At 39.8% G+C, this 20,970-nt stretch overlaps 1 protein-coding gene and 1 long non-coding RNA gene across 2 annotated transcripts in view; one reads left to right on the plus strand and one right to left on the minus strand.

The window, feature by feature from the left end:
- The window catches only part of atrnl1b (attractin-like 1b), a 1,024,737-nt gene that overhangs the window by 609,181 nt on the left and 394,586 nt on the right, over window positions 1-20,970 (plus strand). Inside the window, exon 25 of the mRNA XM_059947922.1 lies at window positions 13,498-13,559. Within this exon, the coding sequence (XP_059803905.1) occupies window positions 13,498-13,559 (62 nt within the window). The remainder of the gene's footprint in view (window positions 1-13,497; window positions 13,560-20,970) is intronic.
- LOC132379677 (uncharacterized) overlaps window positions 8,781-20,970 on the minus strand; it is a 28,161-nt gene continuing 15,971 nt past the window's right edge. Inside the window, exons 2-4 of the long non-coding RNA XR_009507504.1 lie at window positions 20,131-20,358; window positions 9,329-9,421; window positions 8,781-8,934 (exon numbers count right to left, since the gene is read on the minus strand). This is a non-coding gene — a long non-coding RNA (uncharacterized LOC132379677). The remainder of the gene's footprint in view (window positions 8,935-9,328; window positions 9,422-20,130; window positions 20,359-20,970) is intronic.

Here is a 20,970-nt window from a genome sequence, read left to right on the forward strand (position 1 = left end):
AAAAATTAACAAAGAAGATTACCAACCTGGAAAACAGAAGCAGAAGGAATAATTTACGTATTCTGGGTCTTGAAGAATCAATTGAAGGTGCCCACCCCACGGAGTTCTTTGCAAGTTTTCTGAAGCAGTTATTCCCTGATTTATTGCCATCCGTGCCCAAGTTGGACCACGCCCATCAGTCACTGGCCCCCAAGCCAAAGGCAGGAGAGCATCCCAGATCGGTTACATTATGTTTCATGAATTTCATACTAAGGAGCTTTTAATCCGTCATACACGTCGAGTAGGAATGATTGATTACAAAGGGAAGATGATGAGATTCGTGGAAGATTGTACACCGGAGGTTATGGCTGAACATGCTAGTACAAACAGGTCATGTCGCTGCTTTATAATAAAGGGTTTAAGCCCTCCCTTTGCTATCCCGCAGATCTTAGAATCATTCTGAAAAATGGTGTGCAGAAATGGCTGGGATCGGTTGAACACACAGAGAAGTTTTTGAAAGCAGAAGGTTAATTGAGCTATATCTCTTACCAGAGAAATTACCTCTTTAATGTTGGATTGAATAAGGTTTTAATAAACCTACATTTTGACCATTTATATATTTTGTTCTTTAATATTTTCTTTGATATTTTTTACTACTTTATTCTCTTTTTGAGGTTTTTATATATATTTTTTGAATTGTTAAAATGTTAAATCTTATGTTTTGGATTTTTGATCTAAATTCTCTTTCTGTTTTGTCTTGGTAGGAACATAATAATCTTGTAGGATTGGAGTTTTGCCAGCAGGATTTCTTTGGGAGGGCTGTCTGTAGGGTTTAACATGCCCACTGTTCCTTGGCCAGCTTTTTGGCTTTGGGAGGGGAAGGGGGGTGGGATCTCTTTTTTCCTTTTTCTCTGTAAGTTGGGTTGGGCTACCATCCAAATTACCTGTTTGAGTACCTTATTTTATGGTTCGTTCTCTGGTTCTAATAATTTATGGTCAGATCTTTTAACTCTTATGTTAATTAGAATTTATAATGGATCAAAATATTAATTTACTTATTTTTAATGTGAAATTGTTAAACCATCCTGTGAAACGGAATAAGATTTTTGCTTATATTTAAAAGTTAAGGGCCCCCATTATTTTTCTACAAGAAACGCATGTACGTAGTTGTGCCAATGCATGCCTTTTTAATCAGTAGAGGTGTCTACAATTTCATTCCTCATTCAGAGCAAAATCTCAAGGGCTCTCAATTTTTATAGATAATATAACTTATTTTGTTCAACATAAAGTTGTCTCTGACCCTAATGGGTGATTTATCATAGTGTCAGGGAAATTAGATAATAAATTAATTGTATCTGTTTATGTGTACGCTCCCAATGTGGACGATCCAGGATTTTTTGAGTGTTTCTTTTCATTCCTGCCAGATTTGAGCTTTTATTCTTTAGTGATGGGAGGAGATTTTAATTGTTGTCTAGACCCAGTATTAGATCATTTTTCTCTTAAATTAGCCATGCCTAATAAATCAGCTTTATTTATTCAATCCTTTCTAACGAAGTGTGATATTGTTGATATTTGGTGTTTTTTTCACCCAGCAGAAAGGGAGTATTCATTCTTCTCTCATGTCCATCATTCCTATACCAGGATTGATTAATTTTTTATTGGCAGTTAAATGATTCCATTAGTTCAATCCACTGAATATAAAGAAATAGCTCTATCTGACCATTCTGTATTTCTATCTTTAAAGCTTCCTGGTTTCACTCATATGAACAGATCTTGGCGTTTTAATTTAAATTGTTATCTGATAAGGACTTTTAAAAATTTCTGGAGAATCAGATTACTCTCTTTTTTGAAGAAAATACGTTGGAAGAGACTTCTAGTCTTATTATTTGGGACACTTTTAAGGCATATATTAGAGGACAAATTATCTCCTATACTGCACATATTATGAAAAAAGCTAATAAAGAGAGAACTGATTTAATTAAGCAATTAAAATAATTAGACCAGAAATATCAGGCACCAGACCCTGAACTATACAAAAGACATCTTGAAATTATAACTAAATATGATATAATGTATCCATTGAAAGCCAACTTTTAAAAGATAGAAATCAATTCTATATACATGGAGAAAAAACTGGTAAACTATTGGCTAATCAATTGAAGACCTCTATAGCTAAATGGCAAGTTAAAGAAATTTGCAAAACCAATGGTGATATGACAATTGACAATTTTGAAATAAATGACACTTTTAGAGAATTTTATTCTAAATTGTATAGCTCTGATTCTCTTAAAGATAATACTGCAATGAACAATTTTTTAGACCAATTAAATATTCCTGGACTTTCGGTAGATAATCAAAAGCAGTTGGATCAACCTATTTCTTGGGAGGAAATTACTAAGGCAATACATTCATTGCATTCTGGGAAATCTCCAGGTCCTGATGGATTCTCTGGAGAATTTTATAAGGCCTTTTCTTGATTGCTTATACATTATTTATGTTCTACCCTTACTGCTTCCTTCAGGATGGTTAGGTTGCCATAGTCTTTTTATGAAGCTTCCATTTCGCTCATTCTTAAAAAGAATAAAAATCCCACTGAATGCTCTTCATATAGACCAATCTCTTTACTCAATGTTAATGCTAAGATCCTATCTAAAGTTCTGGCCTGTAGACTGGAAAATATTATACCTTCTATAATATCTGATGATCAGAGAGGATTTATTAAAAATCAATATTCCCATTTTAATATATGGCGACTGTTAAATGTTATGTATTCTCCATCTAAGGAAATATCGGAATGTGTGATTTCTGTGGATGCGGAGAAGGCCTTTGATAGAGTTGAATGGAATTACCTATTTAAAACCTTAGAAAAATTTAATTTTGGGCCCAATTTTATTCATTGGATTAAATTACTTTACTTATCACCCTCTGCTCAGGTCCTTACTAATTTTCAGATTTCCAAACCAATTAAACGCCAGCGTGGAACCAGACAAGGAAGTCCGTTGAGTCCTTTGCTTTTTGATTTGGTATTAGAACCTTTAGCAATTGCCTTTCGAGAGTCTAAAGATATCACCGGTACCTTAAGGAAAGGTACTATTCATAATGTCTTGCTTTATGCTGATGACCTATTGCTTTTTATATCTAATGTTACAACTTCTTTACCCTCTATGTTTCTTTTACTGACTAATTTTAGTCAATTTTCAGGATTTAAATTGAATTTACATAAGTGTGAATTGTTAAGTAATTTGTTACCAATTGATATTAATCTTTCTTTTAAAATTGTAAGAAAACTATTTACATATTTGGGTGTAACAATCAGTAAGAATTATAAAGACCTATTCAAAGAAAATTTTCTAACCTTAATGAATTATGTGAAAAAGACACTTTCTAATTGGTCACCTCTCATTTCAGCTTTATTTGGTTGAATCAGTTCTATTAAAATGAATATTTGACCTAAATTTATATATCTTTTTCAAGCCTTACCTAGTTCTATTCCTAAGTTTTTTTTTATTCTTTAGATTTGATTCTTCTTATATATGGAAGAACAGAAAACCCCGATTAAGTAAAGCCCCCCTTCAAAAAAATTTAAAAGAATGGAGACTTTGATGTACCCAATTTTAGGTTATATTATTGGGCAATTAATATAACAAATCTTACATTCTGGTTATCTTGTATTAATCGTGAGGATTGTCCAATTATGGATCTTTTTGGAAGCCAACTCAGTTCTGAAATTTTCTATTATTTCTCTTCTTGGAACCTCTCTTCCTTTATCTTTAAATAAACTGACAGTTTGGTGGTTAAACATACTTTGAGGATCTGGTTACAGTGTAGAAAACATTTTGGTTTATTGAGATGTTCTCTTTCCAGATGTAACAATGGAGAGGCTTCTTTAATTCACCTGTTTTGGTCATGTTTGAGCCTTGAAAAATATTGGAAAGATGTATTCCAAACTTTTTCTGTACTTTGTAAAGTTAGTTTTAAGCCCAGTCCTTTAACTGCCTTATTTGGTATTGTGATATTGTTGTGGAAAGAACTATAATTTTGGAGTCTTCTCATTCGCGGGTACTGGCTTTTATTTCTCTTATGGCTAGGAGGGTGATCTTGCTTAAATGGAAGGAGGTTGCCCCCCCCCCACACATGCTCAATGGTTATGTGATGTTATGTCATGTTTAAATTTAGAGAAGATTCGTTGTTCAATTTCTGATTCTAACCAAGATTTTCAAACACTATGGGGACCCTTTCTGAACTATTCTAAAATCTTTGAATTGTTATTGTTACTAAAATATATATCTAGGCTATTATTATAAAACACTATATGGTAAAGTACTCTTCTTTTTTCTCTTTGTTTTTTTTACCAACCAGCTTTGTCTTGTTAGTGGGTGTAGATTTTTTTTATAAATAGGTAACTATATTATTATTGTATTTCACAATTCAATTTATTTATTTGATTGATCATGAATATGGGATACCGTGATTTTATCAGTGTGATTTATATATAGCGTATTTTGTGCTCTTATTTTGATTAATAATAAGTATCCTTATGAATTCTGTATTTGTGTATATGAAATTTAATAAAAATATTGGAAAAAGAAAGATACACTCTTCTGAAATTGCATGGAACATTGACAATATTGTAGGCCTTAAATAAAAAGGTATTCTTTTTCAACAAAGTAATGCATACAGCTGTGGAATGAGGTCCATATAACATTTGTATGTGAATTTTACCATCCATAATTCTAATTTTAACTTCCTGTTGAAAAATGACTGGAGAAACAAGACTGTATAATTGTATGCTGTCTGTGACAGGTGTTGCTTTTTAATGACCATTAAAACTTTTCAAATCATGTCATTGGACAATGAGTGAATGAGAGGAGGATATAAATACGGGTGATATAGCATGCCTCAACTCCAGGGTTCCAGACTCAATACTTGTTTACACCTTCCCTATATCACTGCATGATTCTTCTCTAAATGCTCCAACATCCCAACATCCCTAAAACTTACAAATTGGAATGTTAATTGAGTACTTCGTTGACCTTAGTGTACAGATGAGTGGCAGAATCTAGTTGGGGGAGGGGACGGTTGATGGAAATGTGAGGAAAACCTTAAGAAATTGGAGTAGGATTAGTGCACAATTACTGTACACAGATACTGAATGGTGGGTGTAAGCTCAGTTGGAGGAAGATCCCATTCTGTGCTGCATCTCTGTCTATGAGATACATTTGCCCAGAACCTTCCCAAGGTTGAAGCACCATACAGTCGGCCCTCCTTATCCGCGAATTCAACCAATCACTAAAACCCGGAAGTGCTCTTCCAGCACTTGTTGTTCAAGCATGTGCAGACTTCTTTTCCTTAACATTATTCCCTAAACAATGCAGTATAACAACCATTTTACATAGCATTTACATTGTATTAGGTATTACAAGTAATCTAGAGATGATTTAAATTATACGGGTGGATGTGCGTGGGTTATCGTGGATCGGGATCGAAAAAGTTCTCTTATTAAGTAAGTCGGAACAGGTACATCCAGTATTATTTAGCGTCAGTTAGTCCAACATTTGTCTTATTATATATTTTACCTTTCTATGCATATAAAACACGTAAGAATGTACGTTTCATCGCCGGGCTCAGGAACGGAAGTTCTTGGGACTCGGGACAGATTGTCCCCGAGTGCGCTCTCCACCGTGCTGGATTGGTGTGGAGGATCAAAAACCCAAAACCCCAAAACCCAATAATTAAACCACTGCGTTGCTTAGTAATAATTGTAGCTTTCATCGGGGCAGAGTTTATCCTTTTATCAGTTTATCCTTTAAAATTGTTCTGATCATTGACCGACGTAGCCTAATGCTTTTCCAATGATCGATGGTGTTTCACCTCTTTCTGATCGCTTTATTATTTCCACTTTATTTTCAATCGTGTTCGTGATTATTTTCGCGAACAGAAGCACTGTGGATTCAGATCTCTGCCGCCAGGTCTTAATGTCCACCGCACTGAGACAGGTTAAATAAGGTCTGGGGTTCTGCTGGGTCCTAAGGTCCACCGCGTTGAGACAGGTTGTATAAGGGACTGGAGCATCCGCGAATTTTGGTATCAGCGAGGGGTCCCGGAACCAATCCCCTGCAGATAAGGAGGGCCAACTGTAGCATCCATCTTTAACCATGTGCAAACAGTTACATTCTGGCTGTGTGCAGCAGTTTTGAAACAGACAACACCATAGTTACAAACATTTGTGAATATGCAAGTTTCTAGTTATCCTATAGGTTTGAAGAAGGGAAAATAATATTCAAAAGTAAATCTATAACAATTGAAAGATCCATCTATCTTTCTACCTTGTGAACAAATGTCTCTGAGAGGAAATCTATCTGGAGAGAGCTATCAGAAGATTTGATCTGTCTGTTCTTCAGAATTTTGCCATTTTCTTCACCTCTGCTACAACAAAAAAAAAGGAATCTATGGTCATTTGAGCTGTTAGCAGCAAAAATTACTCCCTACTGCCTGTTATTGGCTTTGATGATAGCCTCATTCCAGTCTACTGTTCAGCACTGCTCAGTTTTCCTATAATATGCTTTTGTGCTTCCAAGCAACATTTGCCCTGCATTGAAGACTTTCTGCAGGATGTTTATACTGATGAAAAAAATCCACCCATAATTTTGAACAACTTAGTAAAATTAATGCATTTTGAGGGTTTTGTCAGTGAATGTCTTTTTTAGAGAGGTAGGCATATATAAATTTTGATTGCCATAAATATGTTTTTATTTTTATCATCTAAGATTTGCCCAGGAGAATTAAAATACCTGTTGTGGAGACAGTGTCTAACCTGATTTCCTGGCAAGGAAGCTATAAATCATGTGCAATAGGGTAAATGAAATCAAAACAAGCTGCAAATACTGGAAATCTGAAAGAAATAAAAAGAAATGCTGGAAACACTCAACAAGTCAAGCAGCTTCGGTGCAAAGAGAAACAAAAGTGTTTCAGGTCTCAGACTGTGTTGTCTGTCGAACACTTCTGATAGTATTACCTGTATGGTAAATGTGTTATAATGAGGAGAGTTTGGAGTTTTAATTACCTTCACTTTGTTTCTGGAGTATTTTGACAACCTACGTGAACAGTTTACCTTGAGTGCCTCACCTGGCCCCATCTCTTTTCACCTGCACTAACCTCCTCCCACTTAAACCTGGAATCTTGTTTAATATGTCTTTGCTGCAAAGCAACTAACAAATCAGGTGGTATTTAAATAGTTGTTTTGTACAGTATTTTCTAAAATCATTCTACTGTGTAATTTATTGGGGCAAGTTGGACTCCTAATCTGAGTGGAATGCATATCGAGTACCATGTGGGAGGTTATGGATACATTTAGTTCCAGTGTCCTGGACAACTGCATGTTCAGGAAGTGTATCCAACAGCACAGCTTGAACTTGAGTCACAAGGTAGGGCACATAGAAAGAATTCCTCATGGAAGAGGTGCCTAAAACCAGGTGGCATAGGTTTAAATTGAGAAATTGGGGTTTTAATTGAGGAAGAATGCTTTTCGCCCAGAGGTGAACTAGAATACACTGCCTGAGAAAGTGATGGAGAAAGTTACTCTAACAATATTTAATAACCATCTGGAGAAGCATTTGAATTATCATTGTAATGGCTATGAGCCAACTGCTGGTCAATAGGATTGGTATAGTTAGCCCCAGGTGGTGGGGTGGAGATACGTCTGCCAAAAGAGATTCCTCCACTAGCCTGCAGGTCACTCTTGGGCAAAGTGCTTAGCCCCTCTTCCCCAATCAGAGTCACATGGGTCACTCTTGGGCAAAGTGCTTAGCCCCTCTTCCCCAATCAGAGTCACATGGGTCACTCTTGGGCAAAGTGCTTAGCCCCTCTTCCCCAATCAGAGTCACATGAAGCCATGGGAGCAGGTGGTGGATGGTCATATGAGCAGCTGGTGCAGATCAGAAGTTGTGACTATGCAGCCACTAAAGCCAGACAATCTCTGAAGAGAATGGTTGGGATCACTATCAATCGTAAAGGCACTGCCCAGAAGAAAACAATGGTAAACCTCTTCTGTTGGAAGATTTGCGAAGAACAAACATAGTCATGGGATTATTTCGGACCTGGAGAGTCTCACTGAGGAAATAAGATGATTACACATGATGTTCCTACAGACTGGCTACAAGGTGAAAGAAGTCAATTGGACCCTTAAAAGAGCCTACAGAAATATCAGGAAACCTAACACTGAGGGGTACCTGTTGCTACCGCCTGTCTTCCCTATATTTCTACAGTTTCTAGAAGGATTGTCAGGATCCTGAAGAAATGCCAGATTAATAACATCCACAAACTCGTAAGGAAGCTCAAATCACAGCTTGTTTGGGTCAAAGATGACCTGGGACTTTGGTTGGCTGGAGTTTACAGGGTTCCTTGTGAATGCAGAGCAGCTGATGTCAGCCAGACGGGATATATGGTGGAAACCCAGATCAAAGAGCATAGGATGTGTATCCATTTGGTTTACTCACAGAAATCGACGCAAGCAGAACAGTGCATTCATAATGGCCATGGGATTGACTTCAGTAGCACAAAACTACTGTGCTGCACCAATGGCTTTTGGGACTGACTGGTAAAAGAAGCCATTGAAATAAGAGTAGAGGAAAAGAATTTTAACAAAGACAAAAGTCTAAGTCAGAACTGAAATTCAATTGTAAACAAGGTGGGAGAGCAAAAACCTGATTGATTGGATAAAGATTAACTGATCAGTGGGGACTGAATACAGGAATATAAATACCACTGGACTATACTTGCACAGGTATCATCCCTGAAGAAGATGGCAGAGTTTGTAACTGAAACATTGGTTGTAATCGATACCTGTACCTGGCTGGAAGCCCAAGAAGAGTTTATTCGTCATATTCTCTGGGAAAGCACTAGTTCCTTTTTCCTCCATAACTTCAGTTCATTTTAGTCAAATTAGACACCCGTTATCTACGATGAAATTCAGGAATGTTAGAGCATGGGTTAATTTGCAATTATCAGCAAGGATTTATAAGCAGGACCTTTGGTTAATTAATCTGATTGTTATAAAACTCAGATTATGTAGAATAGCATATGATTTAGGAGCAGGACTTGGGTCTAGTCTATCTTTCAATAAGGTTATGGTTGATCTAATCATCATCTCAATTATGCATTTCCCTTAACCCCCCCCCATCTCCCCCTACCCTTATCACAACTGTATCCCCATCCCTAGATTGCCTTCGATCTATTTCTTGTTTACCTCGCTTAAAAAAATTCAGAATTTCTGCTTCCATCACCCTTCTAGGAAGATAATTCCAAAGACTGATGATCATCTTGAGAAAAAGTATTTGATCTGATCTCTAACCTTTTATAATTCAATGGTGGTTCCTTCATTCTAAATTCTTCCACAGGAGGAGACATCTTGTCAATGTTGCATCTGTCAAGATCCCATGAAAACCTAAGTGAAACAGAAATAGTCTAACTAGCTGTCCTTTCACAAGGTGTTTGTAAGTTTCTATACAAGAGAATTGTTCTGATGTCTCAAGCAGAGGGCATAGGCACAAGGTTGATGTGGACGTTGCAGGGCTCAGGAATCTTATTGACGCTTATGTTTTGCTTTGCCTTTTTTCTAAAGGCTTGCAAGATTTTACATTAAAGTTTGCTGAAATTAAATTAGGCTATAGTAAAGCAAAAAAAAAATTTGTGATCTCTGAATAAATATAAATAATATATAATAAAAATAAATATAAGTTAATTCAAAATGATAATTTACATGAAGAAGAAAAGTGAGCCAATCAATCACATTGATAATGTATGTACATCAGTTTTTAAAATCAACCAGCAATATCCAGTGAGTAATCCAGACTGCCTGTCCACCTCGCCTTCCTGTCATACCTAGGCCTGTGTTGAATGATAAATCTGTGTATACTTAGTGTTAAAAGAGGAATTTGAAGTAATATAGTTCCAGATATTTTATTGTTAATGTTTCTATTCTTGATTACTTTAACAACTTTTACGGTACTGTTCAAATGTAAGATTATAGCAAAAACAGTGGCTTCTCAAAAGCCTTGTGGAAATGTATCTGATTTTTCATATGACTGTTTTCAATTTTGTTGTAACATTTGATCTTAAAATAATAATGTTGAAGCTAGAGAAGAGAAAAATTATTGTTCCATCAACTTTTATTATAACCTTAGAGATAAAGACTGGAATGAAACCTGCATTAGTCAATTCTCATCTGAATTAAGCTACAAAATGGAAATATTATTGCCAGTCCCCTCAGCAGTTGCATGTATGAAATTGTGTGGAAGAGCAGTATCTGACACAGCCAACAGTTTCACCCCTGTTGATAAGTGGGTTTAGTTCTTCATGCAGTCTGAGATTGAAATATTGAGAGTGCTGAGCTATTGGAGATGCATCATTTAAATGAAATGTTAAACCAGCAGCTGTCCTCAAGAGGTGATTGCATTATTTGGAGAAGTACAGGAAATTTCTCATGGGGTCCTGGCTAGCATTTATCCCCAGATCAATAACATTTTAATTACTTTGATGTTTCATTGCTTCTTGTGGGACTTTCCTGTCCCTATATGGCTGCTATATTTCCCCACATGACACCTATACTGGTGCTTCATGAATTAGTATTTTAGAAGAGTTTCTCTATGAGGATTTATGAGGAGCTTTGTGATAAATGCAAGGCAATATATTAATGCAAGTCAGTAAGTAAAGATTGCTGTTATGTTCAAAAGTATTCCGTTTTATCTATCTGTATTTATTTATTTAGCAATACAGCATGAATTAGGCCCTTAAAGCCATACCACCCCAACAAACCCTCAACCCCAATTAACCCTAATCTAATCAAGGCACAATTTACAGTGACCAATTAACCTACCTGGTATGTCTTTGGATTCTGTGAGGAAACCGGAGCACCTGAGGAAAACAAATGTTCCACAGGGAGGACGTACAGAGACTCCTTACAGAATGTGCTGGAATTGAAGTCCAAACTCCAGAGTGCCCTGAGCATCACACTAAGTACTACACCTAAAATGTCTGATGTTTTAGAACATAGAATTCCTCAGAAGCACTGAGTTTGCAGGGTTTGCACACGCATTATCAGTGAGTAATCCTTCGCAACCGTTCAACAATCTCTTTGACCACCTATCATCGGGTAGGAGGTACCATAGCATTAGGACAAGGACTATTAGGCTGGGAAATAGCTTCTTCCCCCAGGTTGTAAGACTACCGAGCTCTCTGCCATTAGCCAGGTCTCATATGTATGAAGCAGCATTAGCATTATTCTGTTTACTTTTTGACTTGTATCCTATATGCACCTTCTTACCTGTTAATTTTTTGTTGTAATATTACTATATGAGTTATGTGAGTTATATAGACTATGTTGTGCATTTTGGTCTGGAGGAATATTGTTTCATTTTGCCGTATACACATGTATGGTTATATGACAATAAACTGAACTTGGACTTGAGAGAACAGTATAGCACAGGAACAGGCCCTTCGGCCTTCTGATGTTGCCAGGTTGAAAGAGCAGCAGTATGTTCATCCATGAGCCCAATCCTGTCTCTGCACTTCTACATTACTGCTCAGAAATGAGGAATGGAAATTCCATCTGAGTTTTCCACTCTAACTTAGGTGACTAAGACAAATATTAGTATTCATATTGTGTACCAAATTCTCCAATGCCCCCTTCTATATGAAGTAGCTGGTTAACCACTGAGCAGTGCTCATTATGTTTGACACTGGCCTGGCAATTAAACTTCTTTGATGTATTGGTAGACTCTGTGATTCTCACGTGACCAGCAGATTTCTGAATCGACAATGAACCTATGAACACTACCTCATTATTTTTTCCTCTCTTTTTGCACTACTTATTTAATTAAGTCTGCAGAAAGTTGTAAACTCTCCCTGCTGCATCTTGGGCAGTAGCCTCCCCAGCATCCAGGATACCTTCAAAAGGCGATGCCCCAGAAAGGTGGCATCTGTCATTAAAGACCCCCATCATCAAGGAGTTGTCCTCTTATTGCTACCATTAAGAAGGAAGTATAAGAGCCTGAAATCACACAACGTTTCAGAAACAGCCTCTTCCCCTCCACCACCAGATTTCTGAATGGACAATGAACCCATGAACACTTCCTCAATATTTTTCCCCTCTCTTTTTGCAGTACTTGCAGTACTGTGCAAAAATCTTAGACACATGTATATGGCTACTTTTGTAATAATTTCATGTATTGAACTCTACTTCTGCAAAAAAAAATACAAAATTTCATGATGTAAGTGCTGATAAACCTGATTCTGATGTGGGTCTCTATTGTGGTCTAAGAGTGGGAACAGGGCAGGGAGAAGTGGATCATGATTGTGAAAAGGGGAAGAGAGCAGGAAGCACCAGAGAGACATTCTGTAATGATCAATAAACCAATTGTTTGGAATCAAGTTACCTTGCCTGTTGTCTTTTGGCTGGGTGTGTCTCCACGCACGCCACCCCCCAGCCTTAGCACTCTTTTCTGTCACCTATCCCCATCCTCTCTCGTGGCACTCCACCCTTGACATTCCTAATATCCATTGCTCCCATCAGATTTACAAACTCGCTCTCTGCACCATGTTGACGAATATAGTACTGTGGGAAAGTCTTGCTGCATGTATGTGGCTAAGACTTTTGCACAGTACTGTATTTAATTTAATTTTCATTTTTAATATATAATCCTTATTGTAATTTATAGTTTTTTATTATTATGTGTTGTAATGTACTGCTACTGCTGTGCAACAACACATTTCGCAACAGGTGCCAGTGATATTTAACCTTATTCTGGTTTTGATTATCCAAACAACATAAATTAACAAGGTTTTGATGGAGCAGTAAAACTGTACTTGAGCTTTAGAAATGAAGGGTATCTAAAGCTTTTAATCAATGGTATTATTCCATTTCGGTTGCTTCCTTTGCCAGTGATTATCACAAGTTGTTCCTCACAAGATTTAGCTTTTGTGTGCAAAGTTTTACAGATAAATTGCTCTGTCTGTGCTATTTAGTATATCCGCTATTTAGTATAGTTATGCTGCAGTATTTTCAATAAAACTTTTCAGAGGAATTTGTCAATAGTAACACCTGACTGGTGGCTTTGTACCAGTACATGATTCTAGTTCTTTTGATACTATTGTTATGTGCATATTTAGATATTCATAAATGCAACAATTTTTGACATTGATTCTTCGTCAGGCAGTGATGGATATTCATTTTAGTCCATGTGTGATATTACCACTATTCTCTATAGCAAACTCAAGCTTCTAATAGCAAACCAAATCTTTCAGAGCATCACTTTGCTAACATCGACAGTGTGGGCTTGGAGATTGTTGTTCTGTATTTGAAGTATGTCCAGCTACCATTAACTCATCTCCTAGTAATATTACATATTAGTAAAATTAAAATAGAAAAAATGCACAATGATCTTGGAGATGATATTCAGAGAGATTTGTTCCATTCATTTTTCTTAATATGTAATAATTATCTTTCTAACATCTCTTCCACAGATCTCCTTTTCACAACACAGTAGCTTTATGGACCTGGTCCAATTCTTTGTCACATTTTTCAGGTAAGCAAATTTTCCTATGTCATCCCAAATTCTTTGACTTCAATTATCATTTGTTCTAGTTTATTTAAGTGCTTCAGTATTTCACATTGATTCCCATGGCAGTATGTTTCTCCATAAGCTGATGGTGAGTTTAATTCTGGTCAACTCCTTGTGGGTCAACACTGACCATTGAATTTACTGGATGAGGATTTAAATGCAGTGGATTCTGGTTAATTTGACCATTGGTTAATCAGGGCAGCTGCTGATTTGGAACAACTCAACAAAAACAGCTGGATTTCTTTTTTTAATTTGGGATATTATGCCGCTTAATTGGGACAGGAGGCTGTTGCCGAACAGTTTCTCGCTAGTCATCTGGGGTCACTTGAGTGACCCTTCGGCACTACACCATGCTTTGAGTGAATAGTTTCTAAATAGTGTCAGTGTTGTGTGCTTGTGTTCAAAGAGCACTGATTTCTGACACTGATAGATAGTTTGTAAGGAATATGCAGAAGACTATTTTCTTCACCACAGTTTCAAGCATTCAAGTTTGGAGATGTCAGAAATGGCCAGGAGTGAAATTATAATGATTTCACTACTTCAACAAGTGAAGAAGTACAAAGAATTTGAAGGTATCGACAATCATCTTGAATGTTACAATAGAAATGAATATTTGGAGGAAGCAGTCATCAAAAGCTTTGTCTGAAGGCAGCTTTTTATCTGTACTTAGTGTCTGCGCTGATTTTGTTCATTTACAATCAATCAAAAGAACACGGCAGTGTACACTGGATGAATTCACTTGTCAATAACTATTAGGAACTAATACAGTTTTATAATACAGTAGTAATGGTAGTGTTCTAATTGGTTCTGTATTTGATTTAAATACATAATTTGTTAGTTAAATGGTAGTTTGCCTTTTTTTACACTTTAAAAATTAATTTAAATGAAACTTCAGTTAATTGGGATAGCCGCTTAATTGGGCCAAAATGTACTGGTTCAGTTTACTGGAATCCACTGTATTGGGTCATGGGCACAGGCCCGAAACCTGCTTTTCCTTGGCAAGTAATTTATCAAAGTCTTTGCAGCTCCTGCCTCAAGATATAAGACAAGGTCTTGGCTGGACCATGCAGTTCCAACAATACCAGAGGCTTGACTGTTTGTAGGGTAGTATAATTTTGCTGATAGAGCTCCTTGAAAATTTACTGTCTCTCTTGCCTGTATGATAATTACAGTGCCTACAGGTTTAATGCAGTGTCGCTGCTGATGATACAATAAAATAACTATACAAATAATAAATGATAATAAAATTAAATATATAGACATCGTGGAGGAGATGTTGTTGCCAATCCAAACTGACTGCGGTCTGCAAGTGAAGAAATTAAGTTCCAATTGTTCTGAAGCCAAAACAGAAAGCTTTTATTTTTATACTGAATTTGCTTACCAGTTACAGATATTGATCATTTGGTAAATTGTATATGTTTGAATCCCTTACTTGTGAGATCAATTGTCATTCATAATAGAGATGTTAAGTCATTAGAAACAAGCTGACAACAAGTGACACTTTGAAGTTGGGAAAGCAATCATCCCTTAATTGTTGGGTATATTTTCCTTCTGTTATTCCTATTTCGCTGGTCACTGGCACACCCTACTGTATAAAGGGAAGCTATGTTCGTCTAGGTCGATTACACTCTGCCATAGTTATACTCATCTATCTGTATGCAATGAGTAGGATTGGCTCAGCCGGTCTCACTTGTCTCGGTTTGACTACACATCACTGTAGTCAGCCTCACCTGGATGTTGTCTTTAAATTTTGGCCTACCACAGCTTCCACAGCAGAAACTTGTGAACTGATAGCATGTTCCTAAACTACAGCCTCTGCCTGCAAGAAGGGAAAAAGCAGCAGCAGGCACATTGGAGCAACATCACCACCACCACCGTCACAATCACCACACCATCATCACTATCACCACCAACACCAGAACCACCACCGTCACAATCACCAGCAACCCCACCATCATCATCACCACCACCATCACCATCACAATCACCATCAACCCCACCATCATCATCACCACCACCACCATCACAATCACCAGCAACCCCACCATCATCATCACCACCACCACCGCCACAATCACCAGCAACCCCACCATCATCATCACCACCACCACCATCACAATCACCAGCAACCCCACCATCGTCATCACGACCACCACCACCACCGTCACAATCACCAGCAACCCCACCATCATCATCACCACCACCACCGTCACAATCACCAGCAACCCCACCATCATCATCACCACCACCACCGTCACAATCACCAGCAACCCCACCATCATCATCATCACCACCACCACCATCACAATCACCAGCACCACCATCACCACCACCACCGTCACAATCACCAGCAACCCCACCATCATCATCACCACCACCACCATCACAATCACCAGCAACCCCACCATCGTCATCACCACCACCACCATCACAGTCACCAGAAACCCCACCATCATCATCACTACCACCACCGTCACAATCACCAGCAACCCCACCATCATCATCACCACCACCACCGTCACAATCACCAGCAACCCCACCATCATCATCATCACCATCACCATCACAATCACCAGCAACCCCACCATCATCATCACCACCACCACCGTCACAATCACCAGCAATCCCACCATCGTCATCACCACCACCACCGTCACAATCACCACCACCACCATCACAATCCTCATCAGCATCACCATCATCACCGCCATCACAATCACCACCACCGTCACCATCACCACCACCACCATCACAATCACCATCGCAATCACCACCACCACCACCATCACCATCACCATCGCAATCACCATCAGCATCAGCATCACCATCACAATCATCACCACCACCTCCGTCACAATCACCAGCAACCCCACCATCATCATCACCACCACTACCGTCACAATCACCAGCAACCCCACCATCATCATCACCACCATCACAATCACCAGCAATCCCACCATCATCATCACCACCACCACCATCACAATCACCAGCACCACCATCACCACCACCACCGTCACAATCACCAGCAACCCCACCATCATCATCACCACCACCACCATCATCATCACCACCACCACCGTCACAATCACCAGCAACCCCACCATCATCATCACCACCACCACTGTCACAATCACCAGCAACCCCACCATCATCATCACCACCACCACCATCACAATCACCATCACCATCACCACCACCACCATCACAATCACCAGCAACCCCACCATCATCATCACCACCACCACCATCATCACCACCACCACCACCATCACAATCACCAGCAAACCCACCATCGTCATCACCACCACCACCATCACAATCACCTGCAACCCCACCATCGTCATCACCACCACCATCACAATCACCAGCAACCCCACCATCGTCATCACCACCACCACCGTCACAATCACCAGCAACCCCACCATCATCACCACCACCACCACCACTGTCACAATCACCAGCAACCCCACCATCATCATCACCACCACCACCACCATCACAGTCACCAGCAACCCCACCATCATCATCACTACCACCACCGTCACAATCACCAGCAACCCCACCATCATCATCACCACCACCACCGTCACAATCACCAGCAACCCCACCATCATCATCACTACCACCACCATCACAATCACTACCACCACCATCACAATCACCACCACCACCATCACAATCCTCATCAGCATCACCATCATCACCGCCATCACAATCACCACCGTCACCATCACCACCACCACCATCACAATCACCACCACCACCATCACAATCACCACCACCACCATCGCAATCACCACCACCACCACCACCACCATCACAATCACCAGCAATCCCACCATCGTCATCACCACCACCACCGTCACAATCACCACCACCACCATCACAATCCTCATCAGCATCACCATCATCACCGCCATCACAATCACCACCACCGTCACCATCACCACCACCACCATCACAATCACCATCGCAATCACCACCACCACCACCATCACCATCACCATCGCAATCACCATCAGCATCAGCATCACCATCACAATCATCACCACCACCTCCGTCACAGTCACCAGCAACCCCACCATCATCATCACCACCACTACCGTCACAATCACCAGCAACCCCACCATCATCATCACCACCATCACAATCACCAGCAATCCCACCATCATCATCACCACCACCACCATCACAATCACCAGCACCACCATCACCACCACCACCGTCACAATCACCAGCAACCCCACCATCATCATCACCACCACCACCATCATCATCACCACCACCACCGTCACAATCACCAGCAACCCCACCATCATCATCACCACCACCACCATCATCATCACCACCACCACCATCACAATCACCAGCAACCTCACCATCATCATCACCACCACCACCATCACAATCACCAGCAACCCCACCATCATCATCACCACCACCACTGTCACAATCACCAGCAACCCCACCATCATCATCACCACCACCACCATCACAATCACCATCACCATCACCACCACCACCATCACAATCACCAGCAACCCCACCATCATCATCACCACCACCACCATCATCACCACCACCACCATCATCACCACCACCACCACCATCACAATCACCAGCAAACCCACCATCGTCATCACCACCACCACCATCACAATCACCTGCAACCCCACCATCGTCATCACCACCACCATCACAATCACCAGCAACCCCACCATCGTCATCACCACCACCACCGTCACAATCACCAGCAACCCCACCATCATCACCACCACCACCACCACTGTCACAATCACCAGCAACCCCACCATCATCATCACCACCACCACCACCATCACAGTCACCAGCAACCCCACCATCATCATCACTACCACCACCGTCACAATCACCAGCAACCCCACCATCATCATCACCACCACCACCGTCACAATCACCAGCAACCCCACCATCATCATCACTACCACCACCATCACAATCACTACCACCACCATCACAATCACCACCACCACCATCACAATCCTCATCAGCATCACCATCATCACCGCCATCACAATCACCACCGTCACCATCACCACCACCACCATCACAATCACCACCACCACCATCACAATCACCACCACCACCACCATCACCATCGCAATCACCACCACCACCACCACCACCATCACAATCACCATCAGCATCACCATCACAATCATCACCACCACCACCATCACAATCACCATCAGCATCAGCATCCACCATCACAACCACAACCACCATCAACTCCACCATCACCACCATCACAATCACCACCACCAGAACCACCACTGTCACAATCACCAGCAACCCCACCATCATCAATCACCATCTCCACCACCATCACAATCACCACCGGAACCACCACCGGCACAACTACCACCACCACCACCTACGCCACAGTCACCACCACTATGACTGGTTTTTCTCCAAAATGCATTCTTCCTTTGTTGCCATAGCTAAATGCTGGAATGCTCGATGTATTGGCCTCATGGAGTAACGTTTCCACATTTGCTGCTCCCCAAAAGCTGCTGGAATGAAGGTTGTGCATTAAATAGTGTCCCTGCCAGCAGCTCAGAAACAGAATTAGGTTTTATATCACTAACATAAGTCATGAAATTTGTTGTTTTGTAGCAGCAATTCAGTGCAATACATAAAAACAAACTATACATTACAATAAGAAATATATAAATTAAATTAAGTAATTAGTTCAAATACAGAGCACTCTGAGGTTGTGTTCATGGTCCGATCGGAAATCTGATGATGGAGATCAAGAGTTTCTAAGAAATAGAGTGGGTGCTTTCAGGTTCATCTATCTTCTCCTGGGTGGTAGCAATGAGAAGAGGGTCTGTCCTATGTGATGAGTACTTAATATTGCCTTTTTGAGGCATCAGCTTTGAAGGCATCCTCAAAGCTAGTGCCCGGATGGAGTTGGCTGAGTTTGCAACCCTCTGTGGCTTTTTTCTCATCCTGTGCAGTGGCTCTTCCATCCCAGATGTTGCTGCAACTAGCTAGAATGCTCACCACAGTACATATGTGGAAATTTGCTCGTCTTTGGTGACATATCTAGCTGCTCTTACTCTTAATGAAACATAGCCATAACTCATGAATCATTCTGTCTCAGCCTTCCAGGTATGCACCTGGACACTTTGTGAGCAAACCTAACCAGAGTGGCGGGTGGCGGACTAATGCAGCTTGCAAATCTGTTGAGATAGCTGCCTGATTTATCTCTTGATGACAAATGTAGCTAATGCTGTTTTGAGGCCTTGATGTCTGGGAAGATTCCTGCACACCAAGTTTTCTGTAGATTGAATTTGCTAATCTCCATTGGGGCTCTGGTAAAATATTGCCATACTTCTTGGGTGTCAGAATCAACTAACAGATCTAAATGATGGCTGGTAGCCTTTGCCTTAAGGTTTGAAAGGAAGGGGAAATATGACAGTGAAAGTTCACAAGGTAAAATAAATGGTTATTCAGGGACTCCAGTTTTAATGAGCAATTCATCACTCACCTCTTTATGGCCTTGAATGTACTTCCAATCTTTCCAACTAATGATTTTGAAAGGCTCTGCTTTCTGCAGTGGAGATGATTTATTTAAGTGATTTTCCCCACACTGTTAAAGATACTTCTTCATCCTTAACAAGCTCCATGTATTTTTAACTTGTAGAAGGCTATCACGTTGCCATGAAGTAAGTCTTCCTGCAAATACTACCCTGAAGTTTTGGGTAATCTCACCTGACTGAAACAAACACATATTTTACTGTAAGGTTTTTATAACAATGCAGATGATATTTTAATTGCTGTGACAATTTATGCTGACAAAATATGCAACTGCTATGAATTATGAAGAAACTTCAGTTATAATTGCTTTGATTTCTTTAACTTCTTTCTTGTTTATCCTGACATAACCTTACACTGAATTACGGCAAGAAAGAAAATAATTAGAATCCAGAAGACACTCCTTCCATTCTATTTGTTCATCTTTCTTATTGACATTTTACATCATTCTTATGTCAATATCTTAGTGACATCTTTTTCCTTTCAAAGCAATTTATCATCAATGCACATGTAAGTCACTATACAACCTTGAGATTCATTTTCTTGTGAGCATACTCATCAAGTCTATAAGAGGATCTATGAAAGATCAACCAGAGTGCAGAAGACAACAAACTCTGCAACTACAAATAGAAATAAATAGCAATAAATAACAAGAACATGAGATAGAGTGTCCTTGGTTGAATGAACATTTCAGTGATGAAGCAAGTGAAATTGAGTGTAGCATCCCCTTTTGTTAAAGAGCCTGAAGGCTGGGGCTGTACTTGAACCTGGTGGTGCAAGTCCTGAGGCGCTT

The sequence above is a fragment of the Hypanus sabinus genome, chromosome 22, assembly GCF_030144855.1.
Source record: "Hypanus sabinus isolate sHypSab1 chromosome 22, sHypSab1.hap1, whole genome shotgun sequence".
NCBI lineage: Eukaryota > Metazoa > Chordata > Chondrichthyes > Myliobatiformes > Dasyatidae > Hypanus > Hypanus sabinus.